An 18,701-nucleotide genomic window follows, 5' to 3' on the forward strand; every position below is an offset into this window, starting at 1 on the left:
ATTCTCAAAACCAATAATATAATATAATATAATAAAATATAATATAATATAATATAATATAATATGCGTTGATGATGCCCACCAGCCACTAGAGGTCAGTGTTACATCACACTGTGAGAGGAGACGACAGTTCCTCCTCATGTCCAGCTTTTGCCTTCTTCATTTGCAATTAATCTACAAATCTACAGTCACTATTCTAAATGAATTAAAACGTTTAAATAGGCTGCTGATGATAAACAAGCAGTTTAAGGTGGAGTCAGTGATTCTGGAGAACTTTTTGTCAAAATCAGTGATCTGCTATCTGTTCGTACTGGTGTTAATACACAGCTTATGCTCTGTAAACTGGTATGTAAACAAAGGGTCTGTTAACAAAGTGAACCCAACGTGGCTACCAACATGCCTGTTTTTCCCTTTTCTTTGTTTGTGGACATCAGAAGCTGTCTGTCTCGCAAAAAAATTGACAAAAAACAAACAAAATGTGAGCATTACCTTAGCCCTCTTCATGTATGCAAAAATAAAGGTGACATTCAATATAGTCACAATTGAATGTAACTATTTTATTATCCAAATATCAATACAAATCCATTACAAATGTAAAAAAAAATTGGCATTTTATGGAGAGCCGTGTGATCAGTGCTGTGATGAGCGACAGAGCAGAGTTGAAAGTATTGTTTTTAGCCTCTTGATGGGATTACAGTATGTGGCACAGTTATCTTGATCCTTCTTCGGACTGTTTGTTAAAGCTTTTCCTCAATTCAGTAGCCAGCTTGTGAAAATGATGGATTCACAATCCGGGAGAGACATGGGGTCCAATGTGCATGTCTGTTGTTCCAAAGTTTGAGTTTCCCACAGGGCAGGAGAAAAGGAAGGGGGACAATATAGGTAAAAAGATCAAGAAGGCTGAGGCTGCGGCTGAGGCTGGGGCTGAGGCTGGGGCTGAGGCTGAGGCAGAGGCTCGGGCGGCTCCAGACGCGGAACCACAGGGAGGATGAGGTTCCCGAACGAGGAGTCCTGAGTGATGAAGAAGCCTGTAGAGTGAGCGTGTGCATGCTGCAAGAGAAGACGCACGTTAGGAAATGGTCCATTTTACCAGAACCTTTTACTGTATACTGACATTCATTATTAGATAGTCAAACACAAGGGATGTTATGTGGGTGTTGGTAGATAGATGTTGTTACTTTGCCCCTGTTTCCTTTTTTTTGTTTGGCCAAAGGATTTTCAATTAGATTTTTCTTTGTACTTCTGTAAGAGGTTTCGAGTTGTCTCAAAACGTCTCTCTCCCTTCCCCCCTCTCTCTCTCAAACACACACACAAATAATGTTTTTTAGAGCTGGTGACTGATAATTGAGCTGTGTACAGGCATCTTTGTGGCTGTGATTTGCAAAACAATAAAACCATTATGCTGCCTGCATCACATCACAATCACCTGTCAAACTCACACACCTTCAAGTATCATGAAGCCAGACTACCCAACAGTAAAGGATTCTATTATTTGAATGATATAACAATCACCTTATAGTATTATATATTAGCACATCATTTAGAATGGAGGTTTTTCTTTTTCTCCAAATGAATGAATTAAGTGCAACAATTTGAAGTGCTTTGTGTGTGGGTGTCACCTGCAGGGCAGCTTTCTGCTGGGCAGCGATGTGTTGCTGCTCTGCGTTGTCCCTGAAATCCTTCAGACTCGGTCTGGACAGGGAGATGCTGCAGGAGGAGAGGGAAAGGGGAAACAATATACGAAATCTATGGTTGGTTACTCCCAATATTTTTTTATTTTTGCCCCAATACATTTTTGACTGAGGTAAAGGTATTCTCGTCCTCCGTGACAGAACACACAAGACAGAAGAGCCTACCTGGCTCCGGGAGTGTTCATGGACTGACTCTGGATCAGTCGCTTCCTCTCTTTCTCCAGCTCGGCCAGGATCGCCACCCGGGCTTTGTTGGGGAAGGCTGGGTGGACTAAAGAGGAGCGGGAGGAGACAAGAAGACAAACGGGAACATTATGCATAAACTTACTTCATCTAAATATGGGCACATATTGTGTAAACCACTAGGAGCCTGTAGGCTATATTGTCTTGTTGAGTAGCAGAATCCAAAGTTGTACACAAGAAGAGGAAATATGGTGTTTCATTAGATCTAAAGTATGTAATGCTTTACGAACTAAATATTTACCTTGTCCTGGTGGATTAGTAGCCATGTCAGTATAGGTAGGGAGCAAGCGGTCGGTTAAAATAACAAACCACAGAGAGGTTTTTATTAATGGTTTAGCTTCAATTGTAGTTGTTTGTGTTTCCTTCCGGTCAGTAAATAAAGCATTGGAGGGTAGCAAGCAACGATAAAAGTCCCCACGGATGACAAACTTGGATAAATGACAAAGGACGTATTGTCATACCGCACTTTAACATGAGCTGAATGTTTAAAAATACGTTAAAACTCTTGGTTATGTGCTGTTACCCGAGTGCATTTTGCCTCGAGACCGTGTACCGGTGTTTCAGTGGCTCGGTCGGTTGGATAGAACAATGAGAACAGAGGTCTCACTCTGCTTATATCCGGTCACCAAAAGCGTAAAAGCTTAAACAAATTAAAAATAGTAAAGTACACAACACCCGATATTTTTAGTGAGTTTTTTTCCAGTAAGTATAATATTGAAATGTGTTTGACATGTCTGAATTAACTTAAACAATAACCTAAAAAAAAGTAACATGTATACCTTCTCGATAGACGATCTTTGGTGTTTCATTCGGCGCTCGCTGTCACGTGACGCATGTGTTTACATCCGGGTTCGTGTGAGGTTTAACCTCCGGAGCTTCGCGAGTCAGCTTCGAGAGTCAGCTGACAGTTGTGGCCAACCAGAGGGTGCACCATCCCAACTGGAACAGACCCCGAACTGAGAAATTAAAAAAAAGAGCCTCCCCTCTGTGTCTTCAACTCCTAACCGTATCCGCCCGCGGAGAACCGGACAGCCGTCACCCCCCTGGCCACGTCTTCCCGCCGCCTGCAGGATGAGTGTCGGCGCTCCGAGAGGCCTGGCCAGCTCGGGACAGAAGCCCATAGCGGAGATCCTCCACCCGCTGTCCGCCGCCGAGGAGCCGCTCTCCGTCACCGTCAGCCGAGGAGGTGGAGGGGACAAGGTACAGGGGCTACTGGGGGCTGCACCGAGACAGCTTTGAGGGGTTGCTGAGAGAGGACTGCTGCTAATCATATGAAACAATAGTATTTTCAGACAGGCACCTGTGTTTATGGATAAACATAACAGGAAGAAGCAGCAAACTAGTGGATTTCTTCTAATGGGGCAAATGGGGGAAAACATTATTCAACGCCTTATCTGGTTAAAGTTCTTTATTTGTGTTTGTGTATGAGGTTTCACTACCCATGACTGGAGGTTAGAGTTGAACCGTAAGTAGGCCTACTCAATAACAGCTGGATGAAACATGAAAGCTAAATCTCAGCAATCACTGTCGTAGCGAGCTATATAGGCTATCTTATGAAATGACTCACTTTTATTGCAATACATCAACTAAACCACCCATGCATTAAATATAGGCTACACACAAGCATAGATGGGAAGGGAAAAGGATAGTTGTGATGCACGCAATACTAGCCTATGAGTAATGTGTTGTTGGCCCCATTTCCACTGGATTATGATTTCACACATGCATTACACTGACCATGTAAACAGCCACGGACTAAGTAAACAAGCTTTTATACTCCCTGCTCTTGGTTTACTCGGCAGCAACAGCCTCAGCAACCACTTTGGGTTTACTAAACTAAATTAACTTGAAGTTAATTATTGCCAATAGGAGATGCTGCCATGCTGTCCTTGCAACAAGGTTACAACAATACTTTGCATGTTGAGGTACTTTCAACATTTTTATTTTTTCATACATGAATGCCCAGAGTCATGGAGGCATTTTTTTTGTAAGGATGTATAAACATTTTATTACCTATTAATTACATTTGTGTGCTACTGGAATTTGCAGTTCATGACACTTTCGACTCAGTCCCACAATATCAAAAATCTAGTGATATAAGATTTGGGTAAGACTACAAGCGCTCACATTCCATATTTTATCATATCTTTCAGTAGATTCAGTCATCTAATAGTACTTTTTAACAGGGGTTATTTAGACCTATCACGGTAGGAAAAGCACAATTGAAAATAGGTAGAACTGAATACTTGGCTGAGTTCCATTTAGCTCAGCTATGTTGGTTTCAGTGTCCTGGTGTTGTTCATGCTGGATCACTGTCAAACACAGGGACACTTGAGTGGAACAGAGCCAGTCTGCTGTGAGAAAGGCATATCAAAACAGTCATTTGGATTCAATGAACAACCACGTACACGGTTTATCACCGGCCATCTTTCTCAGCCAAAACTGTCTGTCAAGTGTGTTTAGAAAATTTGAAATGACCGTAAAGCTTCTAAAATGCAACACACACACACACCACTCTGTCATAGTATTACAATAAGCAGAACTACTCCACAGTGTATCAATTCCTCCATCGCAATATGTATTATTACATTAATACATCTCCCTGCTCTGCATTACAGACAGATCTGGTTCCCACCAATCTAATATTTCCAGATTGTTCGTGTCTGTCTGTCTGTCTGTCTGTCTGTCTGACTGTGGCTGTGTGTGTAGCCGTGGCCTGGTTGTTCATTCACAGCGATGAAATGATGCAACGCCTGGCAATTATCTGAGCTGTGATTACCGGTGCAGTGTAAAAAAAGAGCACTTACACACACAGACAGGCTGCTGACAATGTGTGTGTGTGTGTGTGTGTGTGTGTGTGTGTGTGTGTGTGTGTGTGTGTGTGTGTGTGTGTGTGTGTGTGTGTGTGTGTGTGTGTGTGTGTGTGTGTGTGTGTGTGTGTGTGTGTGTGTTTGTATAGTAGCAGGGACAGGTGTCAAGAAAATGTGTGTATTGCAGGAGTGAGATTGGAATAGACAAATGGAAAGCACTTTTATTCAACACTGATTGACAATGGAGGAAAGTTGTACACATGCTCACACACCAGTTGTCAGTGTCCTAGTGAGAGAAATGTGTGTTGTTTTCAACATGTGTTGTATTAAAATGAGATTAAATGGCAACTAGAAGTAGAAAAACAAACGCACAATTCTCTTTTCCCTGTTAATGTCACGATCTACGTCTCTTCCTTTTTGAGTAGACACTTTCCAAAGCTGACACTTTTTGTCCAGTTCTTTTTTTCTTTTTTTTACTGTTATAGCTTTTCTGAGCACTCATGCTGTGTTTGGATGGAGCCTGCTGGGGACATTGGTGGTTTGCTCAAAAAAAAAAAAAAAAAGGTAAAAGAAAAAAAAAACCCATAAAAATCCCCTGATAAATTGAAAGTGTTACAATACAAGTCTGGCAGCACTTATATTACACCTACGCAAGCTGTGGAAAGGGTGTCATGTTTGAAAAGTCTTCAGTTTGCCAGTGTTATTGTTCAGATCCAAATTCTACTGATTAATACATAGAACACCTGTTTGTCCAACATATAGAAGGATACAATGGAGGAACTTATACAACAAAGGTTATCATTTTGACAAAAACAATTTCTTAATTTAAAAAAAGAAAATTCATAGATGAACGTCTTTTGTCTGCAGATGGTATTACTAGCTGTTTTACCAATTTTTTTCAAAGTGTGTCCCCCAGTCCAGTCCACACATATTCAATTTCCCCTCCGCAATTGTTCTTTTAGAAAGCTGGTGTTATTGTCAGGTGATGTTGGGTGTGTAGGCTACAGCAGCAGCAGCAGCCTCAACAAGAGCCCCTTTGACAACAGTCGCGTCACAATTTGCATCAAACTATCAGCTCTTTGTTTGCATCTGAATTTTGATGTCACCGCATTCTGTCTCTGTGTCCAGTCCACACAGGATTCGGGCCTGACCAATGGCACGCCGGTGGACCCGTCTAGTCCCGCCTCCACGTCCTCGCTCTTCAACAGGCTGCAGCTGGACGACGACCTGGAGGCCGACGACGTGCGCCACCTCTACGTCTCCACGGAAACGCGCGACCTGTTCGTCACTGTCGACGACCCAAAGAAGCACGTGTCCACCATGGAGACCTACATCACCTACAGAGTCTCCACCAAGGTCTGCTATTGGCTGCTGTCTCACTGCTTTTCTATTTGCACAGAAGGGTTTTATTAGACCACTGTCTAAGTGGATTAAAGTGGTGGTTTGGCTTGTTTACGCCCACCTGCCAATCATTTACACTTAATAATATCCACTTTTTAAAATATATAGGTAATATCTCTGTCGAGATAGGTCATCCCTCATTAGTGAACATACATTCGATTCATTTGACAGGTTTTGTTGCTTTTCATTGTTTAAAAAACTCTCTTTGATGGTGTGTTCTGGGCCAGTTGGATATCCGAGCGCTAAGAAACTAAAGATTTTACTTAAACCTCAGGCTCCCTCCAAAAAGTTCTCTCACAAGATTTGTATAGAGCAAAATGTATTTAAAAAAAAGGCACACGCCCAGAATGTATCCAGAGAGAAATGAAAAGGATTAGAATGCAGTTAGTGAAACACTCTTCTCTTAATCTTCCCCTTTAATATTTCTTTTCCATAGGGGAGATGTATTTAATAACTAAACTCATGTTACCAGGTGGATCCTATTGAGAGAAACATGTTCAGAGGGACACTCTGCCAGGAGCGGTTCGGTTGGCGTCATGGCGACAGTTGCTATGTGCACTATGGTGCTTGGGCTCAGAGGCCCTAGACAAATATCACGGTCAAATATGAACACAAAGTGTTAATTGAGAGTGTGTGGGGTGGCTGCTTTTAACACGCTATTGTTAGAGAGAGACAGACAGAGATGAGGTGTGGGTGCACTGTCAGCTATATTTCAAGGTCAATATGCATGCACTCTAATCCTTAATGGACTTAAATGAACAGAGATACCCTTCAATTGGATGTGTTCAAATGAATCACACACATTTAAGAACATACAGTATATGTATGAAAACTAATCATAAGTAAATTTATGTTTACATACATACTGTAAATATTTTGTAACTTTTGACTAATTTGAATAATGACCTAATGCATTACATAAGTAATACATAAGTAAATATTCCTTTAAAATAAAGGGATGCTGCAAGAGCTTATAGGTCTTCCTCTTCAGTTTAAGTCAAGTAAAAATGTGTTTCCTTCCCCAGACGACACGGATAGAGTTTGACCTGCCGGAGTACTGCGTGCGGCGACGCTACCAGGACTTTGACTGGCTGAGGATCAAGTTGGAAGACAGCCAGCCGACGCACCTCATCCCCGTAGGTCGAAAGAGCCATTATGCAACCGTGCTGTCCTGCTCTCCATCAAGAACACACTCAATAGGTGCTCTCTACTCTACTTCCTCTCCTCATTCTCTTCCTCCTCCTCTATTTGTCTTCCAGCCGTTGCCGGAGAAGTTTGTGATGAAGGGCGTGGTGGATCGTTTCTCGGAGGAGTTTGTGGAGACACGGATGAAGGCTCTGGACAAGTTCATGAAGCGAGTGGCCGATCATCCTGTCCTCTCCTTTAACCCACATCTAAACGCTTTCCTGTCCACCAAGGTAAGACAACACGGGGGTTTGAAGGTCTCTGTTTGTTTAGTAGGTCAATTGTAGTCTTTTAAAATGATGTATAATCACCACCCCTTTAGCGAGGAAAAATAAAAAATAAATTATCAAAGGACAAGTGCTACGAGGAACTTTTAAATATTTCTGGAATAGTGTTATTTTTCATCTAATGCTCATGAATTACATGTAACACCAAACTTAATCATGTGCAAAGATTGCTATTTTTATATAGTTTTTCTTAAGGTCTTCGTCATGGGTAAGCTTACCCAGGAACTACAGCTGGCGTAGTAAAAACACTACCGCTTTTGTCCAAAGGGGATGCAAGAATTAACACAAACTGAAAGTTCCTCGGAGCGCCTTTAATTATTGATGCAATTGCTTGTATTTTTTTGACAGCCGGCTGTGTCTGCAGGGTACTTGGAACAATTTAATTTCTGATGATTTCTGGCTATGATTAACGCACACACACACACACACACACACACACACACACACACACACACACACACACACACACACACACACACAATGTTATAAACTGTGGCAACGCCTTTAGTCAGAAGCCAGACGGACACATTCAGTGCTTTCCCTTACACATGCATGCACCTCGTCTTATTGGGAGTATTTATGCAAATAGAAAACGATAATCTCAAGCAGCTCTCTTAGTAAAATGCCAAACCACAAAATACAGGGCTACTGCTTCTCTGTGTGTGTGTGTGTGTGTGTGTGTGTGTGTGTGTGTGTGTGTGTGTGTGTGTGTGTGTGTGTGTGTGTGTGTGTGTGTGTGTGTGTGTGTGTGTGTGTGTGTGTGTGTGTGTGTGTGTGTGTGTGTGTGTGTGTGTGTGTGTGTGTGTGTGTGTGTGTGTGTGTGTGTGTGTGTGTGTGTGTGTGTGTGTGTGTGTGTGAGAGAGTTTTCTGCACATCTTCCCTCAGTCGCTAAATTGTTTCTGAGACACAAGCCATTATTGATCCCTGTGGGGGAATGAGGTCGTTGGCAGCAGTGAAATAATTGGACTCGGACCGAAAGTAGGGCATAAGCATGCTAGATGTAATAAATCAACAGGAGAGGCTTGCAGGGGGTTTTCTCAACATCCAGGTGACAATTTCGACACGTTTGGTAGAGGAGAAGATTTTAATATTCACCATTTCTAGATTAGATTATTACATAGGGATTGGATTTCATTTCACCATGGAGGACACAATATGAATATAAATAAGGCCATTAATGTCTTGTGTGAAAAAACAGTTAATGCATTTGTTTCTGGCGTGTGTGTGTGTGTGTCTTTTAGGATTTGAATAAGCGTCAGGCTCTGGCCCTGCTGACCAAGGTGGGAGAGTCGGTGAAGCACGTTGCCGGGGGCTACAAGCTGCGGGCGCGGCCGGCAGAGTTCTGCGCCATGGGAGAATACCTGGACGCATTCACACAGAAACTAGGAACCATCGACCGCATTGCACAGAGGATCCTCAAAGAGCAGTCAGGTAAAAGATGGATGGATAGATAGATAGATAGATAGACAGACAGACAGACAGACAGACAGACAGACAGACAGACAGACAGACAGACAGACAGACAGACAGACAGACAGACAGACAGACAGACAGACAGACAGACAGACAGACGGACAGACAGACACTTTATTGATCCCAAAGGAAATTCAGACATCCAGTAGCGAACATAAAAAACAGACAACCCCACCCACACACACACACACACACACTTACAAGCTCACTTTGCAACAAGATAATACAAACTTAGTCTCTAAATAAAATGTAAGTTCAAAAGAATATCATTTTAATTAATTGAAAAAATAATGATCGGCCAGAGAGTCTGTTTAGTAAGTTTCCTTTCTCTTCTCTCTCCGGTCAGATGTGTGAGCGTGCATGTTGCCGTAGTAATCGATCATTCCACATTTATTTGAATCACCCGTGTGTGAGTAAGTACATGCAGTCCCGATCGCTGTTATAAGTTATAGTTTATGCATGTTATTAACGGTTGCGATTCGCAACAGCTGTTCTAACGTCTCATCACGAGCAGAGTTTAAGCCTTTGTTATTTTCTCGCGATCTATATGATGCTGTGTCTGTGAAAGAAGGAAATAAAGAGCGGATAAACCATACTTCTCCTCTCCTAGTCTCATGCTTATAATCTGATGCTTTTGGCCTTAAATGGTGTTCTGGCCGACACCTCTGAAGTGAAACCAGTAGCCCCTTTTACACAGAGATTGCGGCATATTGACGGAACGAAAGAGCGGCAATTTGCCGGCTCTGCTTGGTTAGGTGTTATTTACACAGAACCAAGCAACGCCGGCCTGCTGGCGTATCAGTAGCCCCTTTTACACAGCGTTCCGGAATGAAAGAGGTTCTTGTAAGCAGCGTCAGGTGTGACGTAAACATTTAGCGCCGCGCCGGTCAGCTGCTTTACAACAACAACACTGGCCGGTGAATTGAGAGCAGAAGTGCTGGGGCTTGCACTAAGAGGGCCGTATTTTACTGTCCCTGTGATGTGCCGGTTGATCTCGCTACGCGCTGAGTCCAACATCTCTGGGACAGTTAACCAAACTGACAACATCACTCTGCTCACTGCGGTCACCTGTGTGTGTGTGTGTGTGTGTGTGTGTGTGTGTGTGTGTGTGTGTGTGTGTGTGTGTGTGTGTGTGTGTGTGTGTGTGTGTGTGTGTGTGTGTGTGTGTGTGTGTGTGTGTGTGTGTGTGTGTGTGTGTGTGTGTGTGTGTGTGTGTGTGTGTGTGTGTGTGTGTGTGTGTGTGTGTGTGTGTGTGTGTGTGTGTGTGTCTGTGTGACAGGTTGGCTGTGAGCGAGTCTCTTTGAGAGCAGTGCTCTGCCATTCAGACATACACATACACACAGTTGTGTGAAGTCACGTTACTGTAGACAGAAATATAAGCTGGATCCCAATCCAGAGACCGCCTCTTTGGAAGGACGCGGTCTATGAAGGCTATAGCCTGTGAAGGCCGATTCGAAGGCCGATCGAGCGTTGTTAAACGAGACGGTCTCCGCATGTCTCCGTTTACGAGCATTTCCGGTTTGCGTAACAAGCTGTTACCTGTGCTGCCTAGCTGTTACCTGTGCTGCCTAGCAACCCTGATTGCTGCCAACGGAAACAGCTTTGTCAACGGAGGAAAAAAGAAAAAGAAGTTGCCTACCAGACGAAAATTTAAAAAATACAAGAAAAAAAGAAAGGAAGACAAAAGTTAAAAAGATGGAGTAACACGTTGCTGTTTTGTTATTTTAAATTTTATTTTATGCCATCTCTGAAAAAAACGCAATGAATCTTGGGATATGTTAGGCCACGAAGGATCCATCTGTTGCAGCCTTCAAAACCGTGAAACGAAGGCTGCATTTCTCGGCCGCATATGAAGGCCTAGGAGGCTGTGTATTAACATTGGATTTCCTTTCAGCGCACAAACAGTACAAACATGTAGCAGAACGTGAAGAGACATTCACTGATTTGAACAGATTTTGAGAACAAGCGTTCTGCAGAATCGCTGACTGCACCTTTTTAACAAGTGAGAAAATGATTCCATTACAAATAGCACTAAAGGGTTTATAAATAGTAAATGTTTTAAATAGGACTATAAAAGAAGCAGTTTATTTATTTTTTTCATTTCTATTCATCAATTGTTTTTCCACTCTCACTGGCTAGAGAGCTGAAACCACTTCTTCCGTTGCTTCTTTCCAAACCATTTATTTTAGGCACCAGGAAGCAACCTTTTGAAACTGCTGTGTATGTGCTGCTTGCAACACGACCTAGTGCACTAGCAGTAATCTCTGTGGTTAGCTCATGTCAGGAAACGGTTTCAGTCTTTGTCTGGGCATCTATCACTAGCCTAGTGTGAATTTATCAGCAGTATATTGACCTACTCAGTGCTGTAGTGTTTGTTTTGGGGGGAAAAACCCCCGCTGACCTTTGAGCCTTGAGTCTGCATGGTTGATGACTGCGAGCCTAATGCCGTCAACACATGCTCATGTTTACAGATGTGCTTTAGTCTTTGGCCTATCATTACAATCTGTAAGGAAAACAAAAGGTGATTCGTTTCTGTATTTGGGAAAGGTATGATGTAAAACTGAACACTGTAGATAACAACGGCCTATGAGCTAACAGTGTCAAAAAGCCAAGCCATGCATGTTAGCTTGGCAATCCTCCATGTGCACTTTACAAATATAGATCTTGTAGTTAGACATGCTGAAAGAGATAAAGTTCTGCTGTGAGTTGTTTTCCAGTTCGATGTCTTGTGTTGGTACAGTATTAGATGCTCAAACTTCAAATCTAGACACAGGAGTATCCACAGGTTGTTAAAGGATAAAAAAAGTCGGTCAGACTTGATAGAAATTTGACTTTTTTTTGTTTCATTCTTGCCTTCCCCCCTGTCACCACTGTAGAGTACCTGACAGAGCTGCGTGAGTATGGCACAGTGTACAGCAGCTGGGCGGGGTCAGAGGAGGAGCTGCAGCGCCCCCTGGAGGGAGTGGCCGGCTGTGTGTCCACGTGCTGCAGCTCACTGGAGGATCAGTGTGACAATATGAGCCAGGACTTCCTGCCTGTTCTCAGAGAGTATGTTCTCTACATAGAGTCAATGAAGGTGAGAGGGACTGTGGGGGGTTGCAAAGGAAAGTTTTTATTTTTGTCATCCAGTGGCTGTATGTGGTACTACAACAACAACAAAAAATTGCCTGTTGCAGAAAAAGCATTACTCCACATACAGGTGTCCATTGTAACATTGTAAATCCAAATCCATACAACATCCTACTTCTATACATTACGTACCAAATGCAAATTACCATAGAAATCTGTTTTAGCAGTTAATATACAAAATAAGAAATGTGTTTGTTTTTATAAGATCTTTCTGACACTGTTTTAGCATCACACACAATAAAAAAAGGTTGTTTCCATTGCATTCAATCGATGAAATCGATGGAATTTAGTATCCACACAATTTAGTATGCTCGAACAAGACAGTGGGAACATAGTTTATCGTACAAACCTGCTTGGAATGAGTTTGCACTGTGCATTTGAGACTGCGCCACAGACCTGCTCTCTTTGAATAGAGGAAGTGTCATCTGTGATTGTGTACGTGTCATGTCCTGTCCTCACATAGCCCCTGATTCAGCAGGTCACTCTGTTTTTAACATTTTTATTGTTTTTCTAAAGAAATGTGAAGGTATCAGTATAAAGTATCCATGGCCTTGCAAAACTGAAGTGTGTTGATATTTTCTGGTGTGCTTACAGAATGTTTTGAGGAAGCGGGACCAGAGCCAGGCGGAGTACGAGGGCCGACTAGAAGCAGCCATATTGCGAAAACAGGAGGACAGAACGCCAGTAAGCCTTCTCCTTCCTCCTATGTGAACGTGAAGCTCCTTTCACATGTGGACTGTCACATCTTACTGTCACTATTTCACTAGTGTGTCACTAGTTTCTCAAAGTTCACCTCACTTTCCAACAGTAACATTTCCCTGTGTGTACTAACCACTCGGCTAATGACGTACACGCTTATTTATTCTTTCACAAACTTAATTAGGTAAGAATGATTTTTCACACCAGCAGTGCGTACATTCCCTGGAAATGCAATTAAGTTCTCGTATTATTTTCAAAATGAAAGCTTTTTGTACTGAGCAAATTAGAAGGATCTCTTTTGCCCATGCACTAACCCCACAAAGAATGTTTCTTAGGCTTTTATTCTGATTGGGAGAAACTCTAACACAACATAACCCTCTTAACATCCTGCACCAACTAGACCTCTGTTGTTGTAGTCCAGCAACCTGTAGTCTTGTATTATGTCCCCTGCAGGCCCCAGTAGATGTAGTCTTTTTTGTTGTTCTCGCAACAGATGCCGTTGGAGGTAGAGAAATGCCAGGACAAAGTGGAGTGTTTCAACGCTGACCTGAAGGCAGACTGGGAGCGCTGGCAGAGCAACAAGAGACAAGACTTCAAACAGCTGCTCACCGGCATGGCCGACAAAAACATCAACCACTATGAAAAGGTACACAGGTGGATTGAAGGCATAATGAAGGGATTAGAAAGCAGTGAATGAACGGACTTTGAATATCTGGGGCTAGATCAAATTGTTTTGTTGTCATTGATCAATACATTTTTAGAGTTGGAACGGAAACCGATCATACACTACACCTTAATGTAATGTTTTCAGCATTGCGGTTCAGACCTTAGAATTGTATAAGGGGTTCAGCTTTTCAGAAAGTCTCTCACTCACGTAGGGTGAGGTAACATCCACCGAAGTCTGTGAAAGCTCTGTGTTCAGGGCTTAGAGGGGACATCAGAGTTTGGCCATTGACTAGACATCAAATTATGACAAAGGACAGGAAGGCTGGAAATGTTCACGTGTCAGTGAAGAAGTGATTGGTATGGCTAAGCATCCCAATTTCTGAAATGAAAAGCATTTTTATTCACATCAACAAATATCCGATCATGGAATATGTTTGCAGTACAAACTGAAGTGTAGATGTTTGATATTCAGCGCTCGTCCTCGCGAATCACTTTATTTCCAGACCACATGTACACATAAACGCATAATGATGAATCAATCCTGTTAAATAATTCAGTGTGTGTAGTAAGCAGAGCTCTGGGAGCAGATCCAACAAAGCACCAGCTGAGCTGAAATTATCCGTCAGTTATTGACCTGTATTTATCCGGGGTATATTTGCAGAGTATATGCTCTTTAGCAAAAACACTTCTGCATGTACTCACAACTGGAAGTTGCCCATACCAACAACAGTCTGGTATACTGAAGCAATAAGGAGGTAAATGCTTTTCACCTACACTCCCAGAATGATCTAAGCTATCCAAGGGTCGAACTTACAGCCTTCTCCACATTAAAGGTGAAGTCAATGATTCTGGAGAACGTAGGTTGTCAAAATCTCTTTTTGCCAAAATCATTGAAAATCTCCTAATGATCCGCTACCTGTACATACTGTGTGTGCGCTGAAAATAATATGGCGTAAATACGCAGCCTAGGCTCTGTAATCGGTATGTAAACAAAGGATATGTAAACAAAGGGGGCCCACCGTATCTAGCAACATTCCGATTTACAAAGCCTAGGCTGTGTATGAACACTGGACCTGTTTTCAGCGCACACACAGTACTTACATGTAGCAGATTGTATGGATATATTCACTGATTTTGACACAAAGGGATTTTGACAAAATCACTGAATCACTGACTCAACCTTTAACTGGCAGTAGTGATAATACATTTAAAGCCGAACAAAGCGCTTTATTATAACAGATGTATACTGTATTTACTTATTTTATCTTCATCTCCTCTCCAGAGCCAGGCAGCGTGGGAGTCACTCATAACTGTCCTGCAAGACAAACAGACAGAGGACAAAACAAGCAAGACGAACTGAAACATCCACTCATGTCTCTGCCCATCCTCCTGTCTGTATAACACACATACACACACACACACACACACACACACACACACACACACACACACACACACACACACACACACACACACACACACACACACACACACACACACACACACACACACACACACACACACACTCATGCCAAGGAAAAGGAGCCGCCACTAGGGGCAGCAGACATTCACTGCTGGACTGTGCCCCTGTTCTCCTGCCAAGTGATTGTACGGAGAGGATTCGTCTCCCTCGGTGGTCCTGACCTGCCTAGGAGGTAAAGAATGGTGCGTTTAGGCACAATCGCGGAAAGAGGAGAGACCTACTATGTACAGACATTTAATATTTTTTTTTCTTTTGTTGCTGTTCTTCTTATTGACTTTTTTCTACTTCATATTTCCAATTAACAGTTACCTGCCAACGCTGCTTGTGTTTATTTAACTACGGTCTCAGAGAGCCATGTGTTCCGTCTGTTCTCTGCGTGTTCACATTGAGCCCAGTATGAAGGATAACTCTTTTAGCGTCACAGGAAATTATTTTAATAATATAATAATACAATACAGAGTATCCCCAAAATGATTTTGCAGTCAAAAGCCTCTGAGACTGTACCATTCAAACCCTCCTCTGAAATGACTAATTCAATTCTCTTTCTTCTCTGAAAGGTATCACATTGGCTGTAAAGTGTAAAGATGTTATTTTTTGCATGTTTGGGCCTTTTCTATACTATCTATGGTTTGGCTGGAGTGCAGTGCAGCGGCACCCCCTGGTGGTTAGTTTTCATGTTTTTGAAACTGGTGACTGAACTGCCTCTATTGGTTTCTATTTATATCAAATGTTTTTTTTTTTTTTTTCTTCTCCTCTCGTCTTCAATCAAAGGCTTTAAATCTATTGGGGATCGGTCAGATTTAGCCAATGAAAACCACACAGAGGAAATGTAAGGGCAAAACTTCACCAGGACACTGCAATGTATTCTCTTTACACACTCTCCAATGTCTTTATCTTGCGATAATCTGCCTCGGTGACACTCATTTACAGGACATTATTAAAAGAAACAAGCACTGCTTTGGGAACATGTGCTTTGAACTAGATTTGTGTCTTGTTTTAAGAAGAAAACCACTAAGCTTGTACCTTTTTTAAATTGCAATACATGCATTCTGATTGATACACCCTTTACCTTAGAAGCTGAAGCCACTTGTTTTGTGTTACACAGTTTGGTAAAAGACTGATTGACTCAGTCATGTGGAAACAGTTAACCTGCACAGCTGTGACTCATGGGAAACATCTGTAATAAGATGGAGTAGCACTGCATCACGTACCAATTTTTTTTTACCTTGTGTCACACTTTCTGTTCTCTATTTTCTTTTCTCTTTTTTTTCAAAATAAGGCCTCGCCTTCAGGGAGAATCCATTCTGAGAGATTCTGTTATACGTCATTGCTCAATCTTTGCTGAACACACTTTATTTACCGATCTCTGACCTTTCCCAAAATGTATTTTTTTAACCATAGAGATGGTTTGCAATACCATTAAATCCTGAGCAGTACTGCTAGCTCATCACTCTCTAGTTGCATAACGTTCGCAAAAACACTTTCCAGGGCAGACTGTGTCAGAGGTATCTTCACCAGAACCACATTCACAAATACATCGATTTAATTTTTTTTTTTATTTGTATAATAGATTTAAACTTGTAATAGCCTCATAAAAAAACATTATTTTTCCAACAAATGTAAAGATGATTTCTGCTTTCTGTTCTGTTTTATATTTCGACAGGATTTTCAGATATGAGGTGCTGATTTTACTTTTTCATATCTGTGCTCCAAGAGGCTTTGTTCAAAACAGAAACATTTCCCGTTTCAGTTGTTTCTTTTCAATGTTGTGTTGAATGACCCTGGTCCTGTGTTTCACATTAAAGAGCCTGTCCTCTGTGTAGCCAAATGCAAATATATATGAAGGAAGAAGCAGAAGTCAGCAAGGTGACACATGAAGAAAATAGAAATTATTTTTTTAGGCATTTTGAAAGCCGCCTTTTAAATGGAGAGGAGCTTTCTTAGTATCTGTGGTCCAGTGTCCTGGCAGCTATACAGCGGGCAGTACTATGGAAGCACTGATGCTGAATTGCTGTATTTGTACCAAAATATTAAAAATTCACTTAGAAAAGCCAATGACGGAGGTGTTAAGAATTTGAAACAAAGCTTCTTTATTGTCTTAAAGATGCTACGAGGAACTTTTAAATATTTCGGAAACAGGCTCATATCTCCTCTGATAAATGACATGTAACAGCAAACTAGACCATCAGGGCAAAGAATGCTATTTTTATATCGTTTTTCTTAATGCCTTTGTCACGGGTACGCTCACCCAGGAACAACAGCTGGCATGGTAAAAACACTACCACCTTCGTCCAAAGGGGGTGCAAGAATGAACAAAAACTGAAAGTTCCTCAGAGCACCTTTTAAGTATACTGCAGAGGATTTCAATTTTATTCCCAACAACTACTTTAAAAGAAAAGTGAACATCTCACGTAAACATTTGTGTTGTTCTAGATTTCAAATTATGTTCATCCTATTGACAGTAGTGATCTGTTCTCTGGAACACCACAAGAAATTAGAAGAATAATACTGTGTTAATACGAAGAACTTAAAGAACATAAGGAATAGGAAATGTAGCAAACATGGTACAAGTAAAGGAAAAAGAATCGGACCAAACATAAAGTGACTTTGATCAAATTGTTCATTTAGTACTGTTGTTGACTAGATCAGTACGGTACCTGGGGTCTGTTTTAAAACTGGATGATTGCGTTGCTGCATCTGTAGACTGTCTGCTGTGAATGAAGGCACTGCACCGACCTGATGAAGCGACCTGGCCTGAGCATGCACAAGTTGTGGGATCATTCAGACTTGAATTGAAATGTCTTTTTGCTATAATGGCAATATACTGTATATTCAATATAGCCCGATGTACAGCTGAATTATATGACACAGCTTAGTCTATTTTTGTACAAAAGAAGCAAGCGTTCACTGTTGGTTTTCCAATGAGTAAAAACCTAAATAATCTTATTTGTGATGCTCGTTGGAGCCCCAACAAAAGTTCGGGCTAATTTCCTCTAACTTATAGCCATTGTTAAATCTCCATCTTATACTGTGTGCCTGCTGATTTGTTTTTGCACTATAATTCTACTCTCTCTGGCAGAAGTGTCTGCTGAAAAACAAAATTTGCTTTCTTTCAGTTGCCAAAAATGACAATTAATAGTCTGGTGTTGAGTTGGCTGAGACACATTTTGCGTCTCAGTTTGGAAACTTGGTTCTGTTATAAGAAGCACATCATCTGCATACATGGAGAATGATGGCTGACTGTACAAGCCTGATCAAAGGGGATAATCTTTTTGTTGTCCTTTTTAATGTACAAATCAACCAAGCCAAATTTCCCCCGTCTTCATCACATTGACTCCCACATGAAGAGAATCTGATTAGACAAACCTGATGAACCAAACCTTTACGGAAGGTTAAAAGTCAAGACGACTAATTCTTCTTCTGCTTTTTATTTCAGTGTGTACTGTTTACGTTCAGAGTTTCTATTGTACATTTGAATGTTAATAATATCTTGTTGTAATTATAAAAAAAAAGCTTGTATATTGATGTCGTTTTGATGCAATTTCTTTACCTCAAATGATTTTTTTTGGGATATATTGGACCAATAATAAAACAATTTGAATGCATTTCATACTCTTCTGCTCAGCTCTATTTT

The 18,701-nt window shown here is 41.5% G+C and overlaps 2 protein-coding genes across 2 annotated transcripts; one reads left to right on the top strand and one right to left on the bottom strand.

The window, feature by feature from the left end:
* Window positions 1–539: 539 nt before the first annotated feature.
* LOC307264905 (SOSS complex subunit C-like) lies at window positions 540–2,492 on the bottom strand. The gene is made up of 4 exons (XM_080046450.1): window positions 2,176–2,492; window positions 1,857–1,962; window positions 1,620–1,707; window positions 540–1,050 (listed from the first exon to the last, which is right to left on the bottom strand). Exons 1-4 carry the CDS (start codon window positions 2,198–2,200, stop codon window positions 892–894), a joined length of 378 nt encoding a protein of 125 aa, XP_079902576.1. The 5' UTR covers window positions 2,201–2,492; the 3' UTR covers window positions 540–891.
* A 358-nt stretch (window positions 2,493–2,850) lies between these two features.
* Window positions 2,851–18,666, top strand: snx30 (sorting nexin family member 30). The gene is made up of 9 exons (XM_080047093.1): window positions 2,851–3,134; window positions 5,873–6,100; window positions 7,171–7,281; window positions 7,405–7,563; window positions 8,859–9,048; window positions 11,967–12,166; window positions 12,814–12,903; window positions 13,412–13,564; window positions 14,867–18,666. The coding sequence occupies exons 1-9, from the start codon at window positions 3,006–3,008 to the stop codon at window positions 14,942–14,944; spliced, it is 1,338 nt and encodes a 445-aa protein (XP_079903219.1). The 5' UTR covers window positions 2,851–3,005; the 3' UTR covers window positions 14,945–18,666.
* The last annotated feature ends 35 nt before the right edge of the window (window positions 18,667–18,701 follow it).

The sequence above is a fragment of the Ammodytes marinus genome (genome assembly GCF_949987685.1).
Source record: "Ammodytes marinus genome assembly, chromosome: 18".
In the NCBI taxonomy this organism is placed as follows: Eukaryota; Metazoa; Chordata; class Actinopteri; order Uranoscopiformes; family Ammodytidae; genus Ammodytes; species Ammodytes marinus.

What these genes read in the sequence shown, in the direction of transcription:
- snx30 (XM_080047093.1), top strand. Translation starts at nt 3,006, where the DNA reads ATGAGTGTCGGCGCTCCGAGAGGCCTGGCCAGCTCGGGACAGAAGCCC. An exon ending in TCTACATAGAGTCAATGAAG is followed by an intron (nt 12,167 to 12,813) that starts GTGAGAGGGACT and finishes GTGTGCTTACAG; the next exon opens with AATGTTTTGAGGAAGCGGGA. An exon ending in ACATCAACCACTATGAAAAG is followed by an intron (nt 13,565 to 14,866) that starts GTACACAGGTGG and finishes TCTCCTCTCCAG; the next exon opens with AGCCAGGCAGCGTGGGAGTC.
- LOC307264905 (XM_080046450.1), bottom strand. Translation starts at nt 2,200, where the DNA reads ATGGCTACTAATCCACCAGGACAAG. An exon ending in TACTAATCCACCAGGACAAG is followed by an intron (nt 1,963 to 2,175) that starts GTAAATATTTAG and finishes GCTCCTCTTTAG; the next exon opens with TCCACCCAGCCTTCCCCAAC. An exon ending in AGCAGAAAGCTGCCCTGCAG is followed by an intron (nt 1,051 to 1,619) that starts GTGACACCCACA and finishes CTTCTCTTGCAG; the next exon opens with CATGCACACGCTCACTCTAC.